We start from the raw sequence: 26,199 nt of genomic DNA, 5'->3' as shown, positions 1-26,199 counted from the left end.
CAGCAAAATTTTACACCAAAGCATCCTGTATGCTAACCACACGAATAAAACTACTGAGGAACTCACTTCCTTAACTCAAACATTGCAAACACCTCTCCCCCAACAGGGCTCTCTGTACATTTCATTCTTCACAGTAAAGAAAAACTCCCATCAGTCCCCACATCCACCGACAGGGAAAATTTTTAGGCCATCTTTAGTTTGCAGCAGAGACGACAATCCAGCCAGTTAACGAGGCTACATCCACAAGACGCCCGTGCCCCACCCCTACCTTTTCCTCCCCTCATTTATTTTAAATTTTTATTTTTATTTTATTTTGCTTTACCTCCAGGAGATGGTGAAGGACAGGGAAGCCGGACGTGCTGCAGTCCATGGGATCCCAAAGAGTCAGACACAATTGAGTGCTGAACAGTGAAGGTGGGGAAAACAGACGGCTCTTGGGATACACGCAGAAAAAGAGGAAGACAAGAAAACAGGCCAGACAGGAGTTCCCCGGCGGGCCAGCGCCAGGACTTGCACTGCCACTGCCAGCAGCACCGAAGACAGAGAGGAGCAGAGAAGGAGAGGAAGGGAGAAAGACGGAAGGAAACACATCAGAGGATTCAGAGGAAGCAGTTTCAAAAGCCATAGGCAGAGGCTCAGTGTAGCTGGTCAGAAGCAAGTGCTGCCCTAAGACTGAGAAAGGCTGAAATCTAAGGAGACTGAGATTTGACCGTGCCATTAGCATCAGCTACTTTAAATGCTTTTCAGTAACATAGTTATGGTTAAAGCCGAAATATAAGGAATTTTACGGAAAGGCAGATAACTTCCCTTCCATCAGCTTCTTCTTGCAGACTCTGGCACACACGTGAAAACTAGAATCTAGCAGATTGATTGGCTACTGCGTGAGTAAGCAGAGCGGGCATCAGGGCAACAGCCAAGGATGCAGCTTAAACACATTTACACAGGCCAGGCAGAATCCCACCCAGGCGCCCTCAAAACGAGGGCAGGTATCTTTTTTTAAACCAGTACTTATCCCCATCTCCCAAGTCACTTTAAACAAAATAAGCCACCAGGCAGGATAAATAGATGCCTGTTTTTTTTCTGAAGATACTCAGATGTTCATTCATTCATTAAAATCAAATTTCATAGGACTTCCCCAGTGATCCAGTGGTTAAGATTCAGTTTGCAACACAGGGGACACAGGTTCAATCCCTGGTTAGGGAACTAAGATCCCACATCCAGGGGGCAACGAAACCTGCGAGCCACAACTACTGAGCCCCCAGGCCACAACCAAGAATCCGTGCGCCACAAGGAAAGGTCTCCCAGAGTCCAACAAGCACCCTGTGTGTTGTAACCAAGACCCAAAGCAGCCAGGTAGATAAATGCTAAAATAATAAAAATAAAGTAAAATTATTCTTCTTTCTCTTCCTTCTCTCCCACCAGCATGTGACCACAGAAACAAAACATTTTGTTTTTTATATAACACAACACTTACATGATTAAACTGGCCTGTTTCCCAATTAAAACAATGCGCTCGCTGCATGCCGGCACAGCTCTCTGGCCCCTCCGAGGCAGCAGTGGCCTCAATGTGACGTTCCAAAGCCACCAAAAAGGACTTCAACATTGTCATTCGTCACTCACTTTATTCAGACACTTAAACGTACCCCTTTCCCGACAGGGCTCTCTGTACATTTCATTCTTCACAGTAGAGAAAAACTCCATCATTCCCCAAATCCACCGACAGGGAAAATTTTCAGGCCGTCTTCAGTTTGTAGCAGAAACGGCAGCCCAGCCAGGCAACAAGGCTACACCCACAAGACGCCCATGTCCCACCCTGCCCTTTACTTCCCTCATTTAGAGCTAAGATTTAAAATCTGCTGATTTCTAAAGAAGTATAGTAACCCACGCATTAACACATAACCAAACATAAACAATGAGGATTCTTAAACAAGGACAACTATTTCCAACTGGGTAATGACCAGGTCAGCCTGAAGGTGAAAGGAGAGGTTGAGAGAGACTGTGAAATGGGCAGATCTGCCTTCCGCCCTTGAAATCCCTTCAAGGTGCAGACAATTCAGTAGTACTGAAAAGGCCTCAGCTCTGACATGTTAGGAGAGAAGCCTGGACGATGACTAACAAATGGAAACACTACTGCGCCCGTGGTTTTCGATAAACTGAACCTGAGGCCGGCTGGCCCACTCACGAATGGGAGGATGAAACGAGAGGCTTACTTAGAGAAATCGTGACACAAATATAGATTCCGTGACCCACAGTCACTTTGGAAAGAAGCCATGAGAGGCTGGATTGGTTCTCAAACCTCAGCTAAGGGTGGCTCTTCTTTCTCCCCAGTGTAAGACAGCAAACGCATCTATAGGGTAGAGTTATCGTAAGTGTTCCCTCTGACTTTGGAAGCAAGGAGAAGGCTTTCCAGATACACCTGGGAAACAGCAGGCAAACCGACATCAATTTAAGCAGGCCTCCCGAAAGAGAGAAGTCTGCTGGAGGTCTTATAAAACAGCGATGTTCGTGGACGGGCACAGAAGGGGATGACGACAGCCTTGGGACTCCAGGGGAAAGTCCATCAGGATGCTCTGCGGTCTCGGGGAACAGAGTCCAGCCTGCGTCTGCCTCTGGTGACTCCTCCGCAGACGTATCCCCAGAGCAGTCTCCACCAGAGTCCATCCTCCTCCCCATGGCGCTTAACTGAGATGAGCGCCTGACGCGTGTCCCCCCCAACGCGGCACACTGACGCTGGAGCTTGGCGCCCGACCCTCGTTCCCCTCAGCTCTCTGCTCTCCGGCAGGGGGTATCAGGCCTTTACCGCCAGGCACGGTTCAGGAGTTTGACCTGCGCCAGCCTCTTTGTGATCATGGTGGCAAAGACCAGGCCAAAGAGGACGCTGCTGATGAGCACGTAGTCATAGTCATCCTTCAGGACGTCGAACTGCTTGGACGGGTAGACGCGGGTCTGGTAAATGTCCAGGCCGTAGGCCACCACCTGGAGGGCAGGGGGGCAAGAGCTGGTAAATGTCCAGGCCGTAGGCCACGACCTGGGGGCAGGGGGGCGAGAGCTGGTAAATGTCCAGGCCGTAGGCCACCACCTGGAGGGCAGGGGGGCGAGAGCTGGTAAATGTCCAGGCCGTAGGCCACAACCTGGGGGCAGGGGGGCGAGAGCTGGTAAATGTCCAGGCCGTAGGCCACGACCTAGGGGGCAGAGGGGCGAGAGCCCCGTGAGAGAGGCGCCAGTGGCCCGCCACGGCCGCAGACTCTGGTCAAAAAGGAGACAGGCTCCTCGGCCATCTTCCCAAGAGGGGAGCAAAGAACGGGTGTCACGCGGGGCAGCTGTGGACGGGCAAGGGGGCACAGGGCGGGCTGGGGGCTCTCCTCACCAGACAAGTGGACTCCAGGCCCGACGGAGCTGTGTAGATGCCTCGCATTCGAGAAACTGTCTGGTTATAATTGATGAACCGCTCTGCGTGGATCTGTACGTCTGGAGAATACGGGATCAGGTTCTCCTCTCTGCAAAAACATTAGCCAGGATTGCATTCAAAGCTGCTGTAAGGGGATCCCCTGGCTGCTCCGAGCCCTGGGCGGTTTCCAGGCCACGGATCAGCCTCCGATCTTCCTCTGAGGCCTACGTGCATCAGGGAGCTAAACACCAAGCAGCTGAGTGTTTGGAAGGGCTGCAAGAGAGGACGCTGTATAGAGTAAGACCTGGATTCCTACCTTCTTCTGAGTCTAAAAAATCCCAGACAACCAGTGATTTCACACTAGAGGAAGCAAGGACCACTTTAAATCCAGGACACTGAGCCACTAGGCCAATCGCAGCTCTCCACTCCAGAGGGCCTCGGTGCTCAGCCTCCCTCTCTGTAGCCTCCCTCTCTCCGAACCATCCTCCTCCCCCGCCTACGTGCGAGGACATACCCACCGCCTCCTCACCCTGCTCTTCACTCCAGAGCGCCTCAGTGCTCAGCTGTAGCCTCCCTCTCTCTGAACCATCCTTCTCCCCCGCCTACGTGAGAGGACATACCCACCGCCTCCTCATCCTGCCCACAGTTCCTCACTCCCGAGGGAAGAGACTCCAGCACAGAGGCAAGAAAACATGCAGAGGTGATGGCCAGAAATTTAAAAATGGACATGCGCGGTAACAAGCTACCGTCTCCCCATGAGACCTGGACCCGGGCACCTCCCTCCCCTCATTTCCCAGCGTGCCCACCACTGGCTGCTCCAGCCGCTGTGGCCTCCAGCCCTTCCTGTAACTTGCCAGACACGACCTCAGGGCATCTGCGACGGCGGTTTCCTCCGCCTGGAAGGTTCGCCCTCGGACATCCACAAGGCCAACTTCTTGCCTCCTTCAAGTCCTTACTCAAATATTCGCCTTTTCAGGGGGGCTTTCCCAGGCCACCCTCTCAAACCTCGCCCCATGTACCACCCCCCTTCCTAGCCCCTTGCCCCTTTTTGTAAGAGTTTTTTATCCTTAACGTTTACAAGCATCTAACATAGCATTATTTCCCTCGCCTATCTTACTCATTGTCCGTCTCGCCTCCCCTACTAGAATGCAGGCTCCGTGAGGGCAGGCTTGCTCACGGCCACGCCCACAGCACAGCAGAGGGCCCGGCACGACCCACAGGCAGAGCTCTTTAGCGCCACAGCCTTCAGTGCGCCCCACAAGGGCCTACCTGCTCTGCTCCGTTGGGATCTCGGGGCGGCGAGGATCCAGCAAGGCCTTAGGGAGGGAAAGGATCGCTCCAGAAGGCAGCCCAACTGCGCAGAGACAAGTCAACAGAGGTGAGTGTTCACGCGGGCCTGATCCCAGACTAGGGCTACTTACAAAAATGCCCTATCACAGAAATCAAAAGAGTTTAGAGCCAAAAATACGGGTCACTGAGGTGCCCTTCAATGACCAAAAACAAGTCTTAATACACATGGGTCTGTAGGAAGGTTCTCACTTTTGAAGACACTAGTTTTTTTCACATATCATCCTGAGACATCAGAAAATAAAGTTCTAGAATCAAGAACTAGGCAATGACGAAAGAGAAAAGAATGGCAGGCCCTTGGACCTCTGTATCTCCCATCCTGTTCTCCAGGAGCACCTGCCCAGCTCAGCAGGGCTCCTCGCTGTCGCAAAACACGAGCACGCGCGCTGGGGAAGCAGGGAGGCTGGTGCAGGATGGGGAGGGGGAGGACGGGTGGGGATGGGGTTGAGGGGAGCATGGGGGAGGGGACAGGACTCAGGGAAGCTGGTGTGGGAGGGGGCGGGGGCATAGGGGACGGGGGGGAACGGGAGGAGGGGACAGGAAGGGCCTGGCAACACGAGGGCCCGCAGGATTGCCTGCTTTAGGAACAGTGGGAATTAAATGGGGGAAACCGCTAAGAGGGCTGTCTTCCTCACTTCTAAGGATAAAACAGTGATGCGGAGTGTCTGTCAAAGCTCAGAGCCCCAGACGTCTTTGGTAAAAACACCTGGATGGAGCAGCCTGTTCTGTAGTCGCTGAGTCCTGAATCTGAACTACACAAAGACGAGACCCTGCACCTCACCAGTCTCTGCAGCCCATCTGCGCAGGCTGCCCGTGAGGGACGGCATCAGGGCGCAACATTCTGAGCGAGGGGCAAACAAAGCAGAGGCGTCATGAAAATGGTCCATCAGAAGCAAGGACTAGGGTGGGCGTGTCAGCTCTCTCACAGACTGCAAAGCCGACTGGACTGGGGAGCGTCCTCTGCTGAAACAAAGCCCTCCTCGCCGAGCCCGGCTCCACCCCCGGCGAGGCTGCAGAGGGCCCGGCTCACTCACCGAGCAGGTGGCGGCTGGTGATGCCCCGCTCTGTGATGGTGGCCTCCATGGCACTGATGGCAGAGGGGAAGATGTAGGACTGCTGCAGGACTTGGGGCAGCTGCGGGCGGTCCAGGGAGCTGAAGGCCGTGGCGTTGTACTGCTCTGTGCCTTCGTAGAGCTCCAGCGCCGTGAACTCGTTGCGCCGGGCCTTGGTGTTCCAGTACTGGTACTGCGGAGAGAGGAGGGGGTGCTGCTCAGGGCCAGGCTGCTGGCTCGGCTGGGAAGGGGAATCGACGTACAGAGGCACGTCCGAGAAGGAAAAAGCCACCAGCATCCCAGCTTTCTTCCTGCTACTGAGCTGGGCTTCCCTTATGGCTCAGCTGGTAAAGAATCCTCCCGCAATGCAGGAGACCTGGGTTCAATCCTGAGGCTGGGAAGATCCCCTAGAGAAGTGAAAGGCTACCCATTCCAGTATTCTGGCCTGGAGAATCCCATGGACTGTCCATGGGGTTGCAAAGAGCCGGACAGGACTGAGTGGCTTTCCCTTTCACTGAATTCAGTAACATTCAGGGTAGCAGCATCTGGACTATACAGGTGCACCCCCAGAAAAATGAATTTGCAAGAATCTTACAAGTCACAAGACTAACAGCTAACATCTGAGTGCTTTCTACATGCCAGGCGCTGTTCTAAACTTGGCGAGAGGAGGTGACCACTGCTACCCGCTGATATGACAGAGGAACCTTAAGTAACTAGCTCGAGGTTATACAATCAGAAAATGGAAGAACTCGATCAAATCCAGGCGTCCCAGCCCCCTCCCCGGCCCCCTCTGCTGCCAGCCAGGGGTTCTGAACTCTGTGAAAACACCAAGCAGCAACCAGTTTCCGGAACAAGAGGTCAGGAGAGGACTAGAGCTGCAGGAGGCCGGCCGAGCCCCGGAGGCTGCACCGCCCAGGCCGCCCGCCCACCTACCGCAACCCAGTTCTCCGCGTGCACGATGTGGACGGGGCCCTTGGCCTTCCTCTGCACGGACGAGTGGATGATGCGCCCCGTGACGCCGTCCACAAGGAAGATGCCGATGAAGGTGCGCTCATGGTGAACATCGGTGCTCTCCGTCACCACGGCCAGCAGGTTGGGGTTCAGGCTCTGGGAAGAAGGAGAGAAAGGCACCCCACCATGAGCCCGGGGCAGGGAGGTGGGCACAGAGCCCTCCGGCTGGCAGAGGAAGCGGCTTTTCTGGGTGGAAGAACTTCCTATTCAGGGGTCATCATCACTGCTTTTTCAGTGTCCACTGGGGGCTGGGCTTGGCTCACTGAATCCCATATCTTTGCAAATAGAAGTTACTATCTACACTTCACAGATGAAACGTCTTAAAGTAGTTAAGCAACTCACTCAAGTCACAAGCAAGCAGTCACTCCAGACACAACCCAAGCTGGCCCACTTCCTGATGGAAGGACACTGGTCCAGCAACTTGACGTCTCTCCACCAGGGCCCTGCGACTACCACAGCAACAGAGATGTCTCAGTCCTTGTCTAACTCGACCGACTAGACCAGGTAACATGAGTGATCGCTCCCCTCCTAAGACGCCTTCTCCCCCTGGCGTCCAGGACGCCCAGGCCCCAGTGGCCCTCTGCCTCAGCGGCTGCTCCTTCTCAGGACCCTCTGCAGGTCCGTCCTCCTTTCCCCAGTCTCTGGGTGTTCCTAGCTGCCCCCGTTCTCCTGGTGATCTCAGCCAATCTGATGACTTCCAGAACATCTACAGGGGCTGGCATCACCCAAGTACATGTCCAAGCCAGGCCCCTCCCTGAACTCCAGACCCGACTAATAGACTGCCATGTCAGTATCACTGCTCAGATGTCTCACGGCAAACTCGACATGCCCCAGGCCAAGCTCCTGTTCTACGCCTGCTGAAACCTGCTCCCCTCTAGGCCTCACTTCCTCCTCCAACTCCATCTCTGCTCTGCCAGAGGCTGTAACTCATGTTCATCACCTTAAGGATTACGTTCCTTCACAGGATGGTTCTGCAGCTGACGACTCACCTCTCCATCTCCCACTCAGGAGGATGTTGGATCACAGATGGAGTTTCTGATGGATCGACTAAGGTTTAACCTCAGAAAGGTCTATCAGCACTACCACTAATCCTAACAGGTGACAGCTGCTGGGTAGTGGCCATGTGCCTGCCACTGGGTGCTATCTTGTGTGATCACCACAACCCCAGGAGGAGAGCATATTTCACAGGCCCATTTCACAGACAATAAAGTAAGGCTCAAAGGGATTAAAAAACTGACAGAAGGCTGCCCTCTCCGCCAGTCGCAGAGCAGGACGCCAGCCCGGGCCCTCTGTGCGGCAGCAGGCGGCCGCCATACCTTGTAGAGCACGCTGCGGTCCCCCATCACTCGGCCCTGTGAGTGGACGTGCTCGCTGCTGCGCTTGCCCTTCACCTGGACGATGCGCTGCACCTCCGGGGGGATGGTCAGCTCCCAGCTCAGCTCAGTGGTGAGGTCCTGGGGTGGGGCCGAAGAGAAGGAGCCGGCACTGGTCATCAGGAAGGTGCCCTCAGGCCCGCGACAGGTGTGGCGAGACCTGTCCTGCAGCTCAGCGGGCGCCTCTGTGCAGGGACAGGGACCAGAGGGACAGGGACAGGTTCCCAGGGACCTCTGGGAAGAGGTTTTGGAACTCCTGCCTCCTGGGCAGCTGGGGGCACCTGTTGCTCTGGGCTGCCCGAGGGGACCTAAGACAGTCCTCTCCGGGGGATGTGCGTCTGACCTCATACTGTCCCCAGTCCGGGCTCCAGACAGCACAGCACGGTGCCTTTGGAAATCTCCAGGGCACAGCGGTCAGCTAAGTCATGGAGTCCATCTGCGCCAACATGCAGAACAAGGGGCATGTGGCTGAGGCCCAACGCAGAGCCGAGTTCAAGTTCCCTGGCTGCCAGCAGATCTGCAACTCCAGGAAGTGCAGCTTTACTAAGTGTGATGCACATGAACCTGAAGACCTGGCGGCTGAAAAGCAGCTCCTACAGCCTGGCTATGGGGTCAAATACAACCCTACTCTGAGGCCCTCTGGACACGGGGCGAGCCCTGCAACCATGGGAACCTCAGAGCCACCCCTCCTCACTCACATCCACCAATAAATCCTACTTTCTGTCAAAAAAGAAAGGAAAGATACTAGAGCCAGTGTAAAAGAAGCAGAATAGTCGTATCCCACTGTTGATCTGAGTAAGACTGATTCAAAGAAAATTTACCACTTATTACTAACATCTGAAGCCCCTGTACACTGAGCCAACAGTGAACTACTAAGCTGGCTGCTGCTGCTGCTGAGTCGCCTCAGCCATGTCCAGCTCTGTGCAACCCCAGAGACGGCAGCCCACCAGGCTCCCCCGTCCCTGGGATTCTCCAGGCAAGAACACTGGAGTGGGTTGCCACTGCCTTCTCTAATGCATGAAAGTGAAAAGTAAAAGTGAAGTCGCTCAGTCGTGTCCGACTCCTAGCGACCCCACGGACTACAGCCCACCAGGCTCCTCTGTCCATGGGATTTGCCAGGCAAGAGTACTGGAATGGGGTGCCATGGCTTTCTCCGACTAAGCTGAAAGGGACCTCAAAATATGACAAGAAACGTTCTTTATTGTCATAAGAAACCAATAAACCTGTATGGTTAAACGCATTATACCTCCACACATGGTATTACACGGAGCCCTAAGGGACGGGGTCGGGGGGGGGCGGGGGAGGTAGTGACTAGAGGGGGCTTCCTGATTGTGACTGCCGTGTACACAGCTATGGTCCTTTTGTGAAGGGCTGCTGAGCAGTAACCGTGGATTCTGCGCTCTTCTCAGGGTTGTATTTTAATCAGATACAGGTTTAACAAAAGAAGGAGGTAGAAAACACACCAAGTGAACAAAGCAGATTTCCCACTGATTAAATGTGGCTCAATTCCAGTTCAGGTAAGAAGTATACACGCCGCGCCTGCCCACGCGGACCACGCGGTCATTTCCCCAGCGGTGGGCACGGCGGCGGGACGCGGAAGGCGTGCAGGCCACTGACGTGCATTCCAGCCGGGGAAGCAGCTGGCAACGGGGCTCAAAGGGCCCTTCATGGTTTGGTCATGCAACTCTGTATCAATGCAATCTTTCACCATGAGAATGTATTCACATGTTACTTATTTTTTAAGTCTTTTTAATAATAATAATCTTTATTAAAAAATAAGGTTCCGATGAAAACACTTCACAGATTCCTATGAAGACACCAGAATTCACTAAAACCCTCCCGGAAAACAAGGTCACCAGGGAGCCCCCGGAGGTCAGCGCCTGGAAGCCCACCCCCTGCTGACTCCCTCTGGAGCTCTGCCTCCTGTGTCTCCCCTTGGCCATCTTTACGATGACACCCTCAGGGTTCCACTGGTCCATGATACCCGCACCCTGGGTCACACCCCCTGCCCACAAAGAACTCTGTCTTTCAAGGTCCCTTTTCCATCAGCTCAGAAAACCAGTGTCTCTTCACCCACCGGGTAAAGAACACACTCTCTGGACAGACCATTCCTGTGCTGTTGATGCTAAAGGTTAAAGTGAAGTCACTCAGTCGTGCCCGACTCTTTGCGACCTCACGGACTGTAGCCTATCAGGCTCCTCTGTCCATGGGATTTTCCAGGCAAGAGTCCTGGAGTGGATTGCCATTTCCTTCTCCAGGGGATCTTCCCGACCCAGGAATTGAACCCGGGTCTCCCTCATTGCAGACAGATGCTTTACCGTCTGAGCCACCAGGGAAGCCCATGATGCTAAAGGTTAGCTGTTACGAAATGTCAGGAAAGGGCACTGCATTTTTTAAACAACAGCAGGTGAAACCATATGGCATGGACCGTGTGCCAGGCCCTGCTTTACGTGACTTACACGTATTGACTCTCCAGCTCATCATGAAAACGCTCTGACGTACTATTATCACCGTTTTGTCTTACAAACAAGAAAACAGAAGACCAGACGGAAGCCATCTGCCCGAGGATGCAAAGTGCACAAGGGGCACAGCCAGGCTTCCTGCACGAGCAGCCGGGCCCGAGGTCTGAGCCTCTCCGAAAGGCTTACAGACGGGACGGCAGGACCCGCTGGGGAGGACACGTCTCAGATCAGCCCTCGACACGGCCCTGCTCTCGGGGCCAAGGCCAGCCCCTGTGAAGCTCAGAGCAGGACTTCAGAGTCAGCGTGAATCAGTATTTCCAAGGGCTAGACTCAAGTATGTCAGGATCGGAGCAAATCGATCCCAATTCTAGAGATAAAATTTAAAATTCACATTCGATTAAGAGTGGACCAATAACACCACCTTCGTACAGAAAGCGCTGTTGTCCAATCGCCATTCCCACCTCCCACCCTAAGGATGGCAGAAACACTCCTGCCACAGGAGAGGGATGTGGAGCGCAAGCTCCACAGGGGCCGGGACCCCGTCTGTTGCGCCCAGCTCTGTCCATGACAGCAGCGACCGGGCCTGCTTCACAAACACGAGCGTGATGGCCTCAGACACCAGGCTGACGCCGATCTACATTTACAACACCAGGGCCAGCGTGACGCACACCTGCTACCTACACCCCTCCCACCACGGGTCCTGCCAGGATGCCCTTGCCCACCTTCCGCAGTCGATATCCACACAGCCGCCCCTGATCCGCGTCCACCAAGTAGAAGAAGATGGAAGGGGCGAGCTCATGGAGCTGCCGCAAGACATTCCGAGTGGCTGGGAAAGGTGTGACCTGGAAAACCCCAGAGAAGAGTTACAGGGGGGACTTGGTGGTCCAGTGGCTAAGACTCCACGTTCCCAATACAGGGGGCCCTGGACTGATCCCTGATCAAGGAACTAGACCCCACATGCCACAACTGAAGATCCTGCGTGCTGAAACCAAGATCGAAAATCCTGCAAGCCAAAACTAAGACTCAGCCAAATAAAATAATAAATGTTTTTGTTTTTGTTTTAAAAAAAGAGAGTTCAAGGAGAAGGAATCCCTAAGCATGGATTTCTCCAGACTCTTCACTGTTTCCCATCAAAGAGGGCCTTAAGAATAAAACAACAAATCTTAAAGGAATTAAAGTCTGCTAAATTCACTCAGGGCTTAAACTGAATTCTCCTAAGAGACCCAGTTTTCACAAGTGCAGAAAGAGCCACCACGCTGCTCAGAGAAGCCCTCCGAGGCCTGGCTGCGGAGACTGCCCACCTGGGCCCCGAGCTGCTGCGTGAGCGCCCTGCCCCCACCCAGCGACGGCGGCACGAGGGGGTCCTGCAGCCTCTGCAGACGCGTACCTTGTACTCGTCGTCTATCAGCAACAGCACCTTGGCATAGTCCTGATCCATGATGGGCAGGAGCAGAGACTGCAAGACGGGGCGCTTCAGCACGGGGGGGGCCACCTGGCTCCACTTCCCAAAAATGGGGTTGAAGACATAGAGCGAACTCATTCCCGTCTCCTGAAATGGGCAAGCAACGGTCAGCCTCCACCAACAGGAAAAGACCGCAAAACCTAAGGAACTGGGGACCTGAGCTCAGCCACGGCGGATCCCCTCGTCTTTCCCCGCCTTATGGAAAACAAAGCTTTGGCTGAAGGTGAAAGCATCTGACCGCTGCTGCGCCGAAAGGGTAAAAGTTCAACTGCCTCTAGCTCCAAATCTAAGAATGGGTCACACTGAGGAACAAACGAAATGTCTACCAGGCCCCCTTTCCAATGATGGCAGAATATACCTGCCAAAAGCCATCTGCTCCCTGGGAGGCAGAGGCATGAGCAGCTGGTGTCCTGCCCTCCATCCCTGGGAGAAGAGCAAGCTGCCCTCTAGGTACCGACACCCACCTGTGTCTGGGAGAAACAGGGCTGGCTTACTAGGGACCTGGTAACATCCCACCTCCTCTACCGTCACTTCCTCCTGGGCCACCACCGCCCCTGGTGGGGGAAGAGGGGCACTCAGGCAAAAAACCGCAAGAAAGCAGAGCTCTAAGCCCTGACTCCCTATCTGTAACTCCCAGAGAGTCCCAAAGGTCCAACTAAAGTTACAAAACACAAAACCGCACCCACACGGGCTCAGAGGCGCGGTGGAGGCTCACCTTGTCCTTCAGCAGGAGGGTGCACTGGGGCGGGTGGGGGAAGTGGGCAGTCGTCCTCTGGACCATCAGCTTAAAGGAGGAGTCCGGCTTGACACTGGGGAGATACTGTTTCCACAGGATGGTGCCAGAGCTGCTCTCGATGCCAAAAAGCTGCAAGATAAACACCGGGCTCACTACCAGAAAGGCTGACCCAGAACTACTTCTGCCCCTGAAAACCAGAACCGGCTCCAGCTCCCGCCCCGGGCTTCCTGTCCCCCTCTGGGGCCTCTGAAGGGCTCACCTTGCCTGAGGCCGTCACCATCACCATCATCTTCTGGAGGTTGAATTCATCCCTGGCCAGAGTGTCAATGTTGATCTCATTCTTGATCTGGCTCCGGGGCTTCCGCGCATCGTAGAACACTTTCCAGAGGTGGGAGGTCCAGGCCTGCAGCAGGATGAGCTGGGAGGACAGGCGCTTCAGGAACATGCCCAGCAGGCCGTCTGGTGTCAAGGAAAAGGGACTGCGGCTGAGGCTCTCTCCTCGGCGGAGTGGGGCTTTCCAGCGAGGGGGCTCCTGCTCCCCTTAAGGGGGCTCTCTCCCTCTCCGCAGCACTCGCGTCATCCACACCCCGGGCCACGAGCCCAAGGAGCAGTCCTATGTCCGATGCCAACAGTCCCACATTCAGGCACAGCCGTGCGGGAACTGCTAAGGCCTACTCAAGGGGCTCTCAGCACGCCGCCTGCCTGCACTCTCGGGACAGGAGACTAAGAGGGCAGGGGCAGCCATGCAGGGTGCAGCCATGCCACAAACGTCTCCGCCACAAGCCCACACCCAGAAGGGCCAGGAGAAGGCTTCGGGCACAGTGACAAAGCCAGACAAGGGCAGCTGTGGGCGTGCCGGGGCGCACGTGCTGCGTGTCACCAACAGGCGCTCCCGCTTCTCGTGGCTTCAGGCCTGCGTGCTCAGGTGCTCAACCTGCTCCCAACAGACCTCCCTGCAGCCTGCTCCCAGGGCTCCCTTTCTCTCCGCCCCTTCCTCCATCCACGAGATCACCACCCTCAAATCTCCTCTAGAGACAAGACCGGTCACCGCAGCAAGGCAGCACGGTAAGAAGCAAGGCCTCCGAGTCTGCAGGCCAGGACTCACATCCCAGCAGCACTGCTTACAGGCTGAGTGACCTTGGAGATGGACACAGCAACCCACTCCAGTACTCTTGCCTGGGAAACCCCATGGACAGAGAAGCCTGGCGGGCTGCAATTCACGGGGTCGCACAGAGTCGGCCACGACTAAGGGATCAGACAACAACCTTGAAAAACGTACTTCACCTTGCAGCCTCCAGCTCCCCATCTGTAAAATGGCACAGCACCCCCTGGGCTGCTGCCGAGACCAGATCTCGTGAGGGACTCCCAAGATCTCCCCAGGGCGGGGTGCAGAGTGCTCACGGGAAAGGGCAGGGCCTTTTCTAGGCCAGCGTCTGTCAACCCCAGCTCAAGGGAGAGAAGCAACGGGCACACAGGGCAAGTCACAGGCAAACAGTCCACGCACACGCAGTATACACCTCACTGAGGCAAGTCCAGGAAGACAAACGATGGTGAAAGCTAGCTGTGCGGGCAGGCAACAAGCAAGAAGGCAGCGGGAAGCGGGTTTTACCTTGGATGGCTGGTCCAGGCAGCGGAAATAAACGGTAAAGGCACATTAATCCTTGGCTTGAGAGCACCTGTGGCGCCTAGCGGGTGGCTGGCCCCGGGGAAGGCTCCTAGCAAACACCACCGGGCTGGCCGGGCAAACGGACGGAGGGAGGCGGGGGGAAGGACAGAACCGGGGACAGTGAACCAAGCTCACCCTGGGGCTGGGACCGCAGTTGGGTTCGGAGGGCACTGGCCTCTCCCCACAGAACCTGGCCAACCTAGTCACGTCTCTCTGGAAAGATGGGACTCCTGCCTTGGGGACAACAGGCGTATAGTGCCTGACAAGGTGCTTGACAGATTTCAGGTCCTGAAACAACAGCAGCTATGCCGATGCTACATTAAGACTCTTTTTCATCAGGGTCTTTCCCTAGAAAGACTCACACGTCCTTCTCTCGGAGAGGAGTGGGCCCATAAGCCCAAGGCCACAAACGCACCGGAGACAGGGCACAGAGCGAGTTCAGAGCAGGCGGCAGAGTGGCCGCACCGGAAGCCCGGGGCGCAGGCCACAGCATGGCCGGCGGCCCAGAGCCCCCCTCACCAGCAGCTCTGCCTCCCGGGCCCCCATTCCTACCTGCCTTCTTGCCAAACTCCCCTTCCAGCTCCGCCTGCGCCCCGGTCAGCGGCAGGTCCACCATCTCCAGGCACACCACCTCAGCCAGGGACTCCTCGCGGCTCCACAGCACCACCCTCCCTGCTGCAGGAGTCAAGGGCACCAGAGTCAGGCCCGCCTTCGCTGCCCCCTGGAGGGACCCTTCTCGGAGGCTGGGGGCCACCCCCACTCTTGGGCCAGAAAGAGAAATGGCGGGGCTGGCGGCTGGGCTCAGGAGGTCACGGGAGCAGAGTTCTGTCTCCCGCCCAGGAGTGCTAAGGACGTGTTCAAAGGCAGGTCACCTAGGGCTCTGGGAAAAATAGCCAGGCTACACTGCACTTCAATCTTCCCAGAAGCCTGGCCACGGCCCAGATAAAGGGTCTGACTGCAACCCACGGGCAGGCCCACAAACAGCAGCCGAGTGAGGCCCACTCACCCAGCTGCTGCAGGAAGAGCAGCAAGTGATCCTCTGTCTGGACCAAGGCCCGGTAGCCCACGGAGTCGTCCTTCTTCAAGAAAACCTGGATGTACAGCTGTGAACCAAGCAGTCGAGACCCCACAGTCAACGGGGATCCAGGCGCCTCTCAGAGCCCAGACCCCGAGATTCAAGGCGTGAGGAGTGGTCAGAGGCCAGGGCACGGCATCCCCGCATGTCCAAACCACACAGCGTTTCCTGGACTCCACTTACAGACACCGTGCATCCTTAGGAGCCGACAGAGCAACAGCGCAGGCGGCCAGCTCGGGTCCTCTCTACAGAGGAACCTGAGACCTTCTCGGCTACCCGATCATTCTTTATGCACCGATCACACCCACAAAGCGAGCAGGAGGCCCGCAGCAGGCTTTCCATTTTGGAGACTAAGCAGCAACCGCCCTGGGAGGCTGAGGAACACCACTGGACGTGCACAGAGGCAAGGCTGGGCAACCACTGGACGTGCACAGATGCAAGGCTGGGCAACCACTGGAAGTGCACAGAGGCAAGGCTGGGCAACCACTGACGTGCACAGAGGCAAGGCTGGGCAACCACTGGACATACACAGAGGCAAGGCTGGGCAGCGACACCATCTTGAGTCTCACCAGGCATGGCTTCCTTGTTTATAAGGCTAGGGCAGTGGTAATCAAAAGACTACCAGGAGGATGTGTTTTTTAAAATATTTATTTACTTGCACCCCATCTTAGCTGTGGGACTTGGGACCTTTGTTGCCACATGCGGGATCTTTAGTTCTGGCATGTGGGATCTAGTTCCCCGACCAGGGATCGAACCCAGGTCCCCTGCTTTGGGAGCGCAGAGTCTTAACCGCTGGGCCATCAGGGTAGTCCCTTATTGGGAGGATGAGTCAGTCAGCGAGTAAGTAAACAGCTTAGCGTGGAGCCTGGAACACTGACAACTCGGCTTAAGTGGCACCCCTTTGACTGGTATTCACAGGCGTTTCTGACCAGCCAGCGGCTCAGGCAGAACTACAGCCCACGGCTGGGACCCATGGCGCTGAGCTGAGCCCGAGGAAAGAGCCCCAGGCCAAGAAGCCCGCAGGCCCTGACTCACCCGCTCGGGCCGAGTGCCGTTCTGTTCCAGGCTGAAGGTGATCGCGGTGTCGAGCAGCCGCCGGCCTGTCTCCACCAAGTAGAGGTTAATGGTGTAGGTCTGGTTGAAGCACGCCAGCGAGTCCTAGGGCACAGACTGCATGGGTCAACTACAGTTCTCCAAAGCAAAGTCCCCCAAAGGAAGTCCAAGAATCTGGGTGGGGCTGGGGGGAGGGGGGCAACATCCTGGAGAAGGACCCGGGCCAACGAGCAAAGCTAAATCCTAAGGCAGAAATAAGGTGCACGAGTGAGTAAGCAAAATTACAACCACTATACATGCTTACTCCAGAAGAAGCAAAGAGAGTGGAGAGAGACTTCCCCAAGAGTGACTAGCAAGACCGCAGGCAGGGAAAGCACACCCGACTTGGGAAAAGCTGAGGAAACGGAAGCCACGACGGAAACGTGTGCCTCCAGCCAGCGCCCCACACTCTGCTTCAGGTCCCCTCAACTCCGCCAGCGGGGACCCCACAGACATGAGGAGACAGAGGCCCAGAGGAGAGGGCACCTAAGAACAGACTCTAGGCATTCTACTTTCTAATCTCCCAAATGAAAAAGATCAAGAGAAACACGGTTTAATTTACAAAACTTAGAAAACTCTATCTGAGACTGGGACCTCGAGGAGACCCACTCCCAGCCTTGACCGTTCCTCCAGCTTCGCTGGGGGCCCACCCCGCACGCATACAGGTCTGGCGCACTGCCCAGGGCCACGCCTACCTGGGAACCAGACTTCTCCGAAAAGCTCCCAGGTGACCCATCTTCAGAAACGCTAGGCTTCTGCTATGGAAACGAGAAGGACAAAAGGAGAAAATACAGCCAAAGGGTCACCTTCCAGCCATGAGAATGACGCTTCCACCTCCAGATCTCAGCCCCTGGGAGAGGGCAGATCCCATCCCCCATCTCCACCCACACACCCCACGCAACCCGGAACAGTCCCAGATGACTGTGAGGGTGTCCCATTCCTGGGCACAAAGGAAGTACGCACAGAGTTCTACAGATGAAGTGAGAACTTACTTCTTAACAGCCTCCTGCTCCCCCCGCCCCGCCCCGCCCCGGTTCAAAGTGACCAGGTGAACACGCCCAAACTTTTGGTTCTCAGGGCTTCCAGCAAAGATAAGGAAACCCTGGGGCCTCTCTGGCATTCCAGCAGTTAAGATTCAGTGCTTCCGCAGCAGGGGGCATGAGTTCGATCCCTAGCCGGGGAACTAAGATCCCACATGTGGCCAAGCACTGTTATTCCCAACACTCACCGCCTCATTCCGACAGGTCATGACTGCAGCCACTGTCTTCTCTCCGGTGGTGGCGAAGCTCACCAGGGCAGCCTGGGGTAGAGTCAGGCATCAGTTCCTAAATAGGGCCTGTTCTGGCCAGCAGCCTTAGGGCCGCCTCCACCGGAAGAACCCTTGGCCTTGGAGTTAAAAGTGCTCCCAAGTTTGGAGCATGATGGCCGGAGCACGGAGAGCAGAGGGGCCCCACCGCACCCACAGCTGAGCCAGGCCCTGCCTGACCTCCAATACAGGCACGCTCAATGCTGCTCTTCCCATCTACAGGGAAGTTCCATAACGTGCCCTCTCTCCCGCGGGTTCAGGAAGTACCACTTTTACTCTAAAAATCCTCTGTAACTCTCAAAAGAACAAAGTATTCCACTCCTACTCTAAGGCTAACCCCTCAAAACACTCATGGAAAGAGGTCTTCTGTCTTGAGTAAGTATCTCCAGATTCAAAGGCTGGGATTTCCAGCATCCATGCCTCGGCTAGATCCTCCTGAATCCTAGCGTACCACACTGCCTGCAGTCACCTGTGGGAAGTTTCTGAGCAGACTCAGGACACCGTGGCGGTAGTGCAGCAGTGCATAATGGCCTGGGGACAACTGCAGGAAGAACTGTGCCCGAGAAGGATCCACCGGGCTGGGCTGTGTGGGCAGGACCCGGGGTTGGAATCCACTTCCAAATTCTAGGTCAAGAGACTGGGAGACAAGAAGGAAGAGGCTGAGGGCCAGGAGAGGATGGGGGATGGACCATCCCAGGCTGGCAGCCTCTGTCCCACTTTGCCAGTGAAAGTAACGAGGCCTCGGCACAGGGCTTGGGAAGCTCCCGTTCCGGCTCTCCAAGGAGGAGCGGCCTGTCTGCCCTCATTCCAGTTCCGCCAGAGGCTGGAGCTCAAAGGGGCTGCCTGGGAGAAAGGCTTTTCCCAGCGGCCGAGGCAGCACCTTGGGCCAGGCAAGCAGCTCTAGCCTCTCACCTGCAGCGGGGTCTGCCTCAGCTCCCACTCCGTCTCCAGGGCCAAGGTCTGGAGGGATCGTGAGCTTGGGTCGGGGCACACCAGGACAGCCTCATCCACCACACCGCAGGTCCCAGAGAGACTCCGCAGCCAGGGGGTCGACACCCTGACCTACTCAAAAGACGAGAGAACAGGAGGCTCCTGGGGACCCTCACATTTCCCTCTCAGCCCACCAGCCCGTCACCACCAGACCCCAGGGGAGGATCTCGGCTCAGAGGTTCTTCTTGGTGGACTGAGAAGGAGTCCTTCCCATCCCTCCCCACCTCCGAGAGCTCCAGAGCTGGAGAAGATCCGGGTCTGCCTTCTGGTAGTCTGAAAACTAACCCAGGCCCTTTTCAATCCCGGGCACTTTTTTCTTGTCTTGGTGAAGTCCGCCTGCAATTCACTCTTAGCGCCTAATGTTCTGAGCACTGAGCGTAGAGATCGCCACTTTCTCTCTGCCCCAGTGTCACAGGTGCAACAGGGAAGCCGCAGCCACGTGCCGGCAAGGCTGGGAGCTGCAGGGCAGCAACACTTGGCCCTTCTGCTCAGCACTTCTCTACTGCATTCATCATATGCGGTTTCGTATTACCACCTTCAGTATTACCTTGTGAGATCATACAGGCAATGAACACATCTACGCAACTGTTTCTTTTTAGCCACCCCAAGAGAGCGCCATGTGCAAACGTGCAGGCTCTAAATAAACACCTGATGAGCAGAAGGCAGCCCTCAAGTGCCCGGAAGCAGGGACCACGAGTGGCTTTGGCATTCACCCGGCCGAGTTCCCTGGTCCCCAGTGCAAAGGAGGGCTGTACCCGCTCCCCTCCACAATTCACGAGGCTCCTCCAGCCAGACCGTACCTGCTGAATGATCTCTCCATCCTCCACATTAAACTTGACAACGTTCACATGGCTGAAGGGGACAACTCCAAGGGCCCACACGACCCCCGAGCCGTAGGAATACACCATCTGGTAGTGGATGCTGTCACTGAGAAAGGGAAGGAAGAGCAGGGAGCCACAGCTTTAGCTGCAGAACAGGACCACCCTTGGGGGTCCAAAACCCGGCTGCCAGGAACTTAGCCAGAGACCACAAACTGGCAGCCTCAGATAAGTTTTGTGTGGCTTAGTTTTCTTTTTTAAAATTTGAATTTGTTGTCAACATTTTAGAACTGAGATTCAGCATGTAACAGTAAGATTTCCAGCTTTTCTTAAAAGTTAAGACGTGATAATGCTAGGCCTAACTACAAAGGGCACGGTCAGCTGAGTAAGGCTGCCCCCTTGAGGTGGGCCAGGCACACTGCAGCTCCCAACATTCCCCCACGGGGCCTGCTCTGCACAAGGATGCTACGCACTTGGCCCCATAGGAATCTGAGCGTTGGGTCCCTGACAAACTGAGTGAGCCACTCCCCTCGCTCGACTGGCTCTCGGGCCCAGGTGGAAAGTCTTCTCCTTACTGCAAAGGAAACTCCAGAGGCAGCCACAGCCTTGGAGTGCAAGCCTAGAGGCTAGTGAGCCCCAGACCCTATACAGGATTCAAATGCTTCGACTCTCCAAGAGAAGGACGGGCTGGTACAGAGCAGGAGGCGGCGGCCACCGCCCGGGGGGAAGGCAGCCTTACCTCTCTGGGAGGTGTTCCACCCACTTCGGGTGCCCACTGGAGAGGTGATGGAGGGCAAGAGTGGTCTTCTTCAGGACTGCAACGTGCCTCACGGCCTCCTGCAGGCCAACCAGCCCAAGGGCCTGGAAACTAAGCGCAGGAACAGGGGTGAGCGTCGCCCAGAGCCTCCTGAGCCTCAGGCCGGACAGTCCAGGACACAGCCGTCACAGCTCAGGAGGCGACGGAACAGGCTGTGGGGCCAGCTGCATCCGCACCCTGAGCTTGGCTCAGCTTTCCAACGGCTGGACTTTCAGCCACTCGACTGTACTGGTTCCTGAAACTCGCTGACTCTCCAAGGGCTGCTCCTTTCCTTCCCTGGGACTTCACAGTGACCAGGCCAACCCTCTACCACAGCAGCCATCAGACAGTCGTCATCAGCAGGCTGCAGGCCTGCCTCCCCCAAACAACAACGAGTTTCTTGATGATGGAAGCTGTTTCACATTCACAAGTGGGTTCCCACTGCCTGGGGGCATCCCCAAGCCCTTACCTAATAAATTACTATCAGAAGACGAATAACCTAACGCAAGCAACCCCATCATTTAAACAACTTTAGCAAGATGCAGCTGAAACAGTAGCGCAAATTGTTTTTAAACATAAAATTAAAACACAAGAAGTTGTATTCTCCATCCTCATACCTAGAATCTTCTTTCCCTAGTAGATCAGTTGGTAAAGAATCTGCCTGCAATGCAGGAGACCTGGGTTCAATGGGTCGGGAAGATCCCCTGGAGGAGAAAATAGCAACCCATTCCAGTATTCTGGCCTGGAGAATTCCATGGTCAGAGGAGCCTGGAGGGCTACAGTCCATGGGATCGCAAAGAGTAGGACACGACTAACTTCCACTTTCACTTCCTCATACCTAGAACGTTGCAAAGCTCTCATGCTGTGGTAAGATTAGGAAAAGCAATCGATACCAGAAACGAGCACTGCACCTAGCAGGGAACTCTGCCTCTAGCACGTGTTCAGTACATGGTGGCCGAGTGAGCACGCGCCCCACAGCCTCAAGACATCGAGAGTGGGTATTTGGTGCTCTCTGGCTCTTCCGTGGCTTTCCCCCCGGGAAGAAAAGCCAAAAGGCCCAGAGTCGCTGTCTACATAGAATCTGTGTTCAGCGAAGCCTTTAACCAAACCAAGGTGAAACTCAGCTTCCTTCACTCTACCTGCCACTGTCCAGGGTCACCTCCCAGTTCAGGCCCCCAATGTTCGTCTCCCAGGAGCGCATGATCCGGCCTCCATTGGACACAGTGACTGCATCTGGAAGAGAAAAGACCACGTGAGAGCATCCCCCACACCGCTGCGCGGTCTGCAGCCTCCCAGGGCCTGTGACCAGTGGCCTCGCCCCCCACGTACAAGTGCAGATAGAAACCGCACCTGTCCTTTCCTGCTGGGAACACCCCTACTCCCTTCCCTCCCAGACCCTGAGCAAAGGAAGGACCCAAGGGAAGAGGAGAGGGAGCTGACGCCGGCACAGGGACAAGCCGGGCTCTGCCTACCCTGTCCGCAGAGCAGCATGGCGTCCACCACCCCTTCCGCCGTGCCCTTGTCAACATGGCGCCACACTGAGGGACAGGAGAGTCAGACGTTACCGTGAACCTCGCGAGGCATCCAGGAAGTCACGTGGGGGAGCTGCAGAAGCCTTCGCTTGCACAGAAGCGTCCCGTTTTATTTCAGGGAGGGATCACCGCTGGCCGGCGGTGACCCAGCCCCGCTCCCGGGGTAACGAGGGGAGCCACCGCTGTGCCAACCTGAGATCACGCTCTTCCCATCTCCACCCCACCCCACCCAACAAATAAACGGACAAAGACAAAATTCACAAAATCTCTATGACTCACAAGCAGAGCAGTGATTATACATCACATTTCCATGATTTTAATGCCTAAAGTGAAAGTGAAGCGAAGTTGCTCAGTTGTGTCTGACTCTTTGCGACCCCATGGACTGTAGCCTACCAGGCTCTGAGGAGCCTCTCAGTCCATGGAATTTTCCAGGCAAGAGTACTGGAGTGGGTTGCCACTAAAAACATCCACAAAAGCAATATAAATAATTGGAGGTGGAGGAACGGGGAACATCCAAAGCTTTACTGTAAAACCTTAATAAAAAAAACGCGTTTTTTGCAGCAATATCTTACTTAAGAACAGCCAGGACGCGGGCTGAGAAAATAAATTCAAAGGCCAGTTATAGGAATATATTAAATATTTCAAAGACGGCAAAACTGAAAAATGAATCCGAATCCTGTAAAGGACACATCTTTCGGCCCTGCTGTCCCCAGGGATGGGGTACCAGCCAGGCAGACGCTGCCGCCACAGGACACCCTGGACTCCCTCTGGGCAGCCACGCCATCCCCAGCTACCCGTCTACACAGTCCACTCACAGATCTCCCCAGTCCGAGAATTCAGTGCTGCAATCACATTCTTCTCTGTGGCCACAACCAGCTTCTTGGATCCAGGGGAAAATTCCAAGGAGGCAAATTTGAGCTTCCCAACATACTGCTGTCTCCTAAAGGAAAGAGGCCAGGAAAACGGAAGGGGCCAATGCCACCGCTGCACAGGACCCTTTGGAAAAGACAAGTGCACAAACACAGGAGGTTACCACCGTCACACCTGTCTCGGGATGCACGAGAACTGTTTGTTAATGAAGAGATCTGACCAAAAGCGAGATTTCCAGGCAATGTGCTCAGGAACAGAGGGAAGGAGGAGAGAGAATACACCCTAGTAGCTAACGTGACACGCTTCCTTCTAAACGCAAGCACGTACTTACCTTACCCAAAAGGGCACCTGGCCTAAATCCCACTGGAACAAAATTACAGTCTTCCCTGTACTCCTTAATAGTGGGACCAGGGACTTCCCTGGTGGTCAAGTGGGTAAGACACTGTGCTCCCAAGGTAGGGGATCTAGGTTCGATCCCTGGGCGGGGAACTAGATCCCACATGCTGCAACTATTTTTTAATAGTAAAAAATACTGGGACTAGACACTCGCATTACACATGAGGGAAGAGACGTGAACCCTGTTGTCAATGAGCACACAATCCAACTCCCCCTTCTATTTTCGCTGACCTTTGGAGAAAAATCACACAAATACTCTCACAAAACTTGACAGGTTTGAGTCAGGCCTTTGCTCTTTGCAGCCTGTTCTAACCCACACGGTGCTCAGGGTCCATCTGACTCACTACTCGTACTTTCCTTGGAATATACCCCCTCACTCTCAACACTCCTATCTCTGCATAAAGGGGGCGCAGAGGGCTTCTCCGGCACGCTGCCACCGAGGGAGCAGGCGAGCGGCATGCTGCTGTTCACGAATGCCACTTCCAGCAAACCAAACACGCAGTATTTATACAGAATCTCCCTCGTTACACTGTCTGATCTGCCTTTTTACAAAAGAAGAAACCATATTAGTAAAGAGTGACAGCTGTACATGACATCTGACAGTTTCCATCTGTATTTTAACCTACTTTAATCTCACTGTAATCACTGACCCCTTTATGAAGCACAGGACAAATACTATTACTCTCATTCTAGAGGTGAGAAAACCAAAGTCCACTGACGTCAGTGAATTGCTGTTAGAACTAGAATGCAAAATTAAGTCTAAGTCTGAATCTAATCTTCTAAGTCTAAATCCCATGCTCTCTTTTAAAATGCTGATATCTTTTATCTGGACTATAAAAAGTAACACCTGCTTATTGAAGAAAACATGAAAAATACACAAAGGTATAAAATAGAGAACAAAAAAAATGCTTAAAATACCACCATCCATAAACTTTTTTTCAGCAATAAACATTTAATATTTTGGTATACTTCTTTCTGTTTACTTTTCAATTTATAAACTGCATATACCTAGGGTTCTGCTAAATTGGATGGTATGTTGTACATGTGAAACATATACAACACGGGTTTGAACTGAGCAGAGCCACTTACGCGCTGGTTGTTCTCTTTCCTTTCCTTTTTTGGTGGCACCTTGAGGCTTGCGGGACCTTAGTTTCTCAGCTAGAGTCAAACGCCGGCCTCCAGCCCTGTGAGCATGGAGTCCCCCAGGGAACTCCCTACGCTGGTTGCTTTCTACAGTCAATTCTGCAGTGCTACACAATCCACGGTTGGTTGAATCTGTGGGTGTGGAACTGCAGACGCAGAGGTCTTACTATAGGTTACACTCGGTTTTCGACTACAGAGAGGGTCTGCATCCTTAACCCCTGCGTTGTCCAAGAGTCAACTGTACATGTTACATTGTGAGCATCTGCCCACATCGTTAAAGATGAGACTCATGGGGATTCTCCATAAGTTCGGCGGTTAGGACTCCCATGCTGGGTACATGGGCTGATCCCTGGTCAGGGAACTAAGATCCCAAAAGCCACAGCACTTCCCCCGACCTGCCAAAAAAAAAAAAAAAAACAACCACATGACCTATTCTGCATTCGTCGCGCTGCCTGATATCACGCACTCATATATCTGCCCCCTCACCAGCCTGAGTTCCTTTCCATCTCTGCATCCACAGCCCCTGGAAGGACCACTGGCCACCAACACTCAACAAACATGCAAGTCCATTTGCTTGACACAGAAAAGACTTCACAGAGGAGCTAGGCTCTGAACGTGTTCCCTGCCTAGCAATTATGGGCAACATACTGATTGTACTCAATGAGCCAGCCACTGAGCTGAGTAATTTAAAAGAACTGCCGTATTCATCCTTACAGCTACTGTGGGAGGTAATGGACTATCAGTAAACTCAATTACAGATCAAGAAACAGGGGCACAGAATGGGTTAAGTCATTTTCCTGAGATCACACAATGCTTAAGTGGCAAACTGACATTTCAAGCAAAAGTGAGCCAATTCCCTGGCCTTAAGGATAGGGTGGGTGGCTGGATGAGTGGGTGAGCGACTGAATGAGTGCCTTAACGAGATGCGAATGAACAAAAGTGCGGAACAGTGAGTGAATGAAGAGAGAGTGACCGAGCCCGTCAGTGAAGGAAAGGATGAATGAACGGCGCCTCCTGGCTGAAGGGTCTTGGGCGGCCCTGTTCTGAGCCCATGGCAGGGCTGAAAGAGGATCTTCGCTGAGGGCGGTCGACGTCGGACACCCAGCAGATCAAACACCTGACAGTCACAGAAACGCGGCTGGGCGGGGAGAAGTGACCTCTGACCAGAACCTCAAGCAAGACCGGAGGGCAGAGCCCGCTTCACTGGCTTGCGACCCGTACAGCCGCACAGGGACTGGCTCAGAAGAGCCCCCAGCTCTCGCTTTTAACGCTCTGCCGTGGCCACCTTAAAACTCTTTCAAAATTTTTGAACGAGGGGTCTCACATTTCATTTTGCCCTGGGCCCCGCAAGTTATGCAGCCGGCTCTGCGGCATGGTGAACCCTCCTCCTTTTAAACAGAAGAACAGGTACTGGGAAAATAGTTCCCGAACAGGAACCGCCCTCGCCCCCCGCTTCGTACGCACCAATCAAACTTGCCCACTTGGTCTTCGTAGACCGCAGCCGCAGGGATAAGCAAGGCAGCCCACAGCCACAGCCGGGAAGCCGCGGCCGCCGCCATGATGGGAGCGCGGGCCGGCCCGCTGCCGGCCCGGCATGCACCGCGCCGCGGGCCCCGCCTCCACGGAACCATAGAGTCGCGCTCACAGGCGGGGGTCCTCGGTGCGGAACCATCGAGTTGGGCCC

At 54.8% G+C, this 26,199-nt stretch overlaps 1 protein-coding gene across 6 annotated transcripts; it reads right to left on the bottom strand.

Annotated features, from left to right (window-relative positions):
* Nucleotides 1-1,626: 1,626 nt before the first annotated feature.
* Nucleotides 1,627-26,075, bottom strand: EMC1 (ER membrane protein complex subunit 1). Of its 6 annotated transcripts, none has more exons than XM_068969236.1 (24): nt 25,980-26,075; nt 22,922-23,046; nt 22,047-22,112; nt 21,714-21,807; nt 20,518-20,646; nt 19,761-19,887; nt 18,883-19,032; nt 18,440-18,607; nt 17,893-17,964; nt 17,360-17,422; nt 16,608-16,730; nt 15,504-15,600; nt 15,050-15,172; nt 14,441-14,449; nt 13,091-13,290; nt 12,811-12,960; nt 12,021-12,182; nt 11,356-11,475; nt 8,115-8,252; nt 6,721-6,894; nt 5,770-5,980; nt 4,658-4,742; nt 3,368-3,497; nt 1,627-2,976 (listed from the first exon to the last, which is right to left on the bottom strand). In XM_068969236.1, the coding sequence occupies exons 1-24, from the start codon at nt 26,072-26,074 to the stop codon at nt 2,797-2,799; spliced, it is 2,991 nt and encodes a 996-aa protein (XP_068825337.1). In that variant the 5' UTR covers nt 26,075; the 3' UTR covers nt 1,627-2,796. The 6 variants fall into 6 exon arrangements, with proteins under 6 accessions (XP_068825337.1, XP_068825338.1, XP_068825334.1 ...); XM_068969237.1 differs by having other exon boundaries at nt 17,360-17,419; XM_068969233.1 differs by lacking the exon at nt 14,441-14,449.
* Between the last annotated feature and the right edge of the window lie 124 nt (nt 26,076-26,199).

Source organism: Capricornis sumatraensis, chromosome 3 (assembly GCF_032405125.1).
Source record: "Capricornis sumatraensis isolate serow.1 chromosome 3, serow.2, whole genome shotgun sequence".
Taxonomy (NCBI): domain Eukaryota; kingdom Metazoa; phylum Chordata; class Mammalia; order Artiodactyla; family Bovidae; genus Capricornis; species Capricornis sumatraensis.
The sequence above is the reverse complement of the archived record's forward strand: the minus strand, read 5'-3'. Positions and strand labels throughout refer to the sequence as shown.